The 4389-nt window shown below is 38.3% G+C and overlaps 1 protein-coding gene across 1 annotated transcript; it reads left to right on the forward strand.

The window, feature by feature from the left end:
• Positions 1 to 1871: 1871 nt before the first annotated feature.
• On the forward strand, positions 1872 to 3092 carry LOC146916481 (uncharacterized). Its single transcript, XM_085721652.1, has one exon. The coding sequence runs from the start codon at positions 1872 to 1874 to the stop codon at positions 3090 to 3092; it is 1221 nt and encodes a 406-aa protein (XP_085577778.1).
• Positions 3093 to 4389: the final 1297 nt, after the last annotated feature.

The following is a 4389-nucleotide window of genomic DNA, read 5'->3' on the forward strand; positions in this document are numbered from 1 at the left end:
CGCAGACCTTAGAATGTATAAATAGGCTTAATGTAATGTAATAGCTTTAGGTGCATGTGTGTGTGTGTGTGTATGTTTTATTTTTATGCTTCTAGTTTAGGTTAAAGGTCTTTGTGGTGATCCAACGTCACCACAAAGTACCTACGTTTTATTTTCTGGCTCCGTTAGCTTTAATTTTGGTTCAATCATATTTAAAAACAACAAAAACATGCAAATAATGCAAAACACAAAAAAATATTTTTTTAAATAAACCTTGATCTTAAATCAAGTGACCGTTTTTTTTATTTTATTTTCTTTAATCAAACTTTAATCAATTTAATCATACTTTGAGTCCATTTTCTTTCAATATAAAAAATACAAACCAATTCTTATTTGCCACTTAGCTTTTTATTTTAAAACCTTTTTAAAACTAATAAAAAACACAAAACAAATCAAACGTCAATTTCTACAACGAACTACGTGATTTTGATCCCTCACGGGTACGTAGGCAAAGGAATTGTCCTTCCAAATCAATAAAATGTAGATAATTAGGTCTTCCCTTTTTTCATTTCAAATTCCTTATTTTTTTCACAAATAAGCAAGTTATAGCACACTAATTAAATAAAACCAAGAGGTTCCCGTAGAGTACTACGGACATAAAGGGTGCTAATACCTTCCCTTTATGTAACTAACCCCCGAACCCTAAATCTTTTCAAAATGGGGTAGTTTGAACTTTCTTCCCCTTTTCTTAAAAATAAAAATGTTCGGTCGTGAAATAAATTTAGTGAGTCAAAAAGCTAATCAAATAGCCTTGACCTCCAAAAAATGACGCGACAGAAATGGCGACTTCACTGGGGACCCCCTAAGAGGGTTGAGCCTAACTTGGTCTTATTTAATTTTTGTGCTATAACTTGCTTAAAAAAAAAGAAGAAGATGGAAATACCTGTATATATGTTCTCCCTTCTTCTTCTTTCTTCCTTCTTTTAACGTGAGTGGTGAGATAAGTCTTAACCCGGACTAGAGAGAAATATAGGATAGGACGGGGTATAATCATAGTGCCATACCAAGAGCATTCTTGGACCATGTGTACATGTGATAACCCTACTCGGTGGAGGCCTCACGGAAGGTAGTACTCTTGTTGTCATGAGCATTCATGTCGACATTATTACTTTCAATGTTAGTATCCCGTGAAGCCGTGGACCTTAGTTACCCTTAACTCATCTTGGCCTTTTTAGGACGTAGTGCGGTGGCTAAACCAAGAGCATTCTTGACTTTAGTTGACACGCGATGCTACACTCAAACTAGACTTCCGTGTGAATGTTATTGGACTAGGAGCATTCCTATACACCGATATATTCAAAAGGGGGTTGCAATTTGGGAACTTGGTAGAACCCTTGTTACAAGTGCAGTTAAAACCATAGTCCTTACCAAATGGCGTACATACCCTTGACTCCATCATCATGGACCTTAAACCTCACCATGTTTTCTCAGTTTCTGTAGCATACATGCATTCATTCATAAAAAAAAAAAATTCAATATCGAAGGACTTAGATAAGTTTTTTGTAAACAACAAAGATATGAACTTTAACATCAATAAATACATCTTCAAAAATCTTAACTCGACTTTAGCTTTGCTAGGAACTTTTTCCTTAGTTTTGCTTTTGCTTTCAAAAAGGGGACTGATTGTAATATTTTCAATTATCAAATGAAACAATGTTCCTTATGATGTTTACAATTACTTTGACAAATTCTTCGATAAAATAAATATTTATTCATAAGTATCATGCATCATTTTGCATCATAGTTTCTATTCTGTGTCTCATACTTTGTTTTTGTCTACAAAAGGTAAATCCATCAGTCTACTCGCATCTACAACATTCGAGCAAATCAGAATGGATCATCTTAAACAAGAGAACCACAAGCTTCGTGAAGAGGTGACAACCCTCCGGGCCGAAAATGAGATTTTGAAGAGCTTAGTATCTTTGATGACGGTTGCACAGAGTCAGCCATTATCTCTTCCAATTGGCAGCACTCAAGCTCAGACGGTTGTTTCCACTACCTCGATTTCAACAGTGTTTACTAGTACTCCTCAACATGCTATGCTGGAAGGTTATCTCTGGAGCACACCTTTAAATTCTGGTGAAGTATTCTGTCCTGGTCTCTCTAAGGTTCAAGCTCCTTTTGCGCAACAAACAATGCCCATCCCTCAACCTGACCCTTTGTTCCCTCAAGCTGTTATGACCTACTCAGCTCCTTTGGTTCATGAACCTATCTATCAACCAGGAAGCGTGGTTGCATATAACCAGGTAGAAGAACTGAGAGAGAAGTTTGATGCATTACGGTTGGAATTGAAAGCTCTCCGTGGGGAAGAACTGTTTGGGGAAAGTGCTTATGATCTCTGCTTGGTACCAAATGTCGTGATACCACCCAAATTCAAGGTCCCTGATTTTGAGAAATACAAAGGGAATACCTGCCCTAAGGACCATTTGACAATGTATGCCAGAAAGATGTCCCCTCAAGCCGGCAATGATGAGATTCTTATCTACTGCTTTCAAGATAGTTTGACTGGTGCCGCTTTGAAATGGTACACGGGACTAAGTCGTGTTGATTTCAAAACTTTCATTGATTTGGACAGTGCCTTCGTCCGACGATATGGCTACAACTTGTACTTGGCCCCAGACAGAGATGATCTGCAAGCCATGGCCCATAATGATAATGAATCTTTCAAAGCATATGCCCAGCGATGGAGAGATTTTGCCGATCAGGTCCGTCCACCTCTGGAAGAGAAAGAGTTGACCAAGATTTTCTTGAGGACTCTAGATCATTTTTATTATGAGAAAATGGTTGGAAGTACTCCCAACAACTTCGGAAAGATGATGATTACGGTAATGCGTCTTGAAGAAGGGGTCCGAGAAGGACGTTTGGTCAAAGAAAGTGTTCTTACTGACAGTTCAGAAGAGGAAGACCAGGAAAGGAATGTGGTGGAAAGTCAGCCTCAACAACAATATCTGGCTTATCACCCTGCTGCCGCTGTTATGCCTATCATAAATGTTGTTCAAAATCCGGGTTATCAATCCCAGTTTCAGCAATATCAACAACAACCTCGACAATAGACTCCAAGAACGCAGATTGATCCCTTATGTATGAAGTATGCAGATTTGTTCCCAAGGTTGCTCGAAAGGAATTTGATCCACACCAAGGCACCTCTTTCAGTACCGACAATATTGCCAGTAGAGTATAGAGCTGATCTTTCTTGTGCCTTCCACCAAGGGGCAGCAGGTCACGATATTGAACAATGTTTTGCAATTCAGAAGATAGTGCATAAATTGATCCGAAAAAACCCCATACCTTTTGAAGAGTTTGAATTTGAATGTGCAAGTTAATCCGCTATTGAATCTTGGAACCTGATGTTGATACATGGAATGTTTAGCTGCAATCGGGTCGTTGCTGATGTTTATTTCTATTACTCATCTGTTCAATTAATATGTTTGTTTGTTGCTTTATGCCTTTCAAAAAATAATCCTTTCATCCCACCCGAGACGGAAGTGAACTTGTTTAGGGCTTTTTGCTTTATGTATTTTCATCATTAAAAAAGTCGCTTTGATCCTGACTTTGTTTTTATTTTTTGCTTTTTCTGGAAAAATGGTAATACAAAAAAAAAAAAACCAAAAAATATTTTTCCTTTAATCATTTCCACATATCTGCATAATCATAATGTTTATATCAGTAATCAAATCATGCATTAATAAACCCGTTGAACACTTATATCTTGTGCTCTCTCTCGACTTTGAGTTCCTTGTATCCAAGGCTGAAGAGGAGGATGAGGAAGAGATTCCCAACGGGATCTCTCACATACTGGGGCATCTTAGCCCTTGAAGCTGCAAACAAAATATCAAGGAGATTGTCCAGAAAATGACATTCAATTACAAAGACTGGCTCGAGGTGCTACCATTCGCTTTGCTCAGATATCGTACTTCAGTACACATTTCAACAGGGGCAACCCCTCTCCTTCCCCAATATGCAACATGGAGGTCGTGCTTCCCGTGGAGGTCGAAGTCCCGTCAATAGGAATTCTACTAAAGTCCAAGCTTGATCGAATTTAAACGCATGACGACCTTGTACAAATATATCAAAAGAAGTTTGAAACAAGCTTCTAACAAAAAGGTTCGTCCCCATGAATTTCAAGAATGGAACTTTGTACTACTTTCCAACCAGACTCCAGGGGCAGGTGGACGCCTAATTATGAAGACTTATGTGCAATGACTCTTACAATCATGGATGGTGACAAACTCACACGTTCTAAGAATGCCGGTGCAGTCAAGAAATACTCTGTCAAAAATAGCAGCTCGGTAAGTCGCAAATCTTAAAAAGCGACTTAGGCAAAAATGAGCATCTCGGTGGACTGAAAAC

The sequence above is a fragment of the Medicago sativa genome, chromosome 6 (assembly GCF_051527215.1).
Source record: "Medicago sativa cultivar Bolivia chromosome 6, Bolivia_mono, whole genome shotgun sequence".
In the NCBI taxonomy this organism is placed as follows: Eukaryota; Viridiplantae; Streptophyta; class Magnoliopsida; order Fabales; family Fabaceae; genus Medicago; species Medicago sativa.

Coding starts and splice junctions, on each gene's coding strand:
- LOC146916481 (XM_085721652.1), top strand. CDS start 1,872: ATGGATCATCTTAAACAAGAGAACCACAAGCTTCGTGAAGAGGTGACA.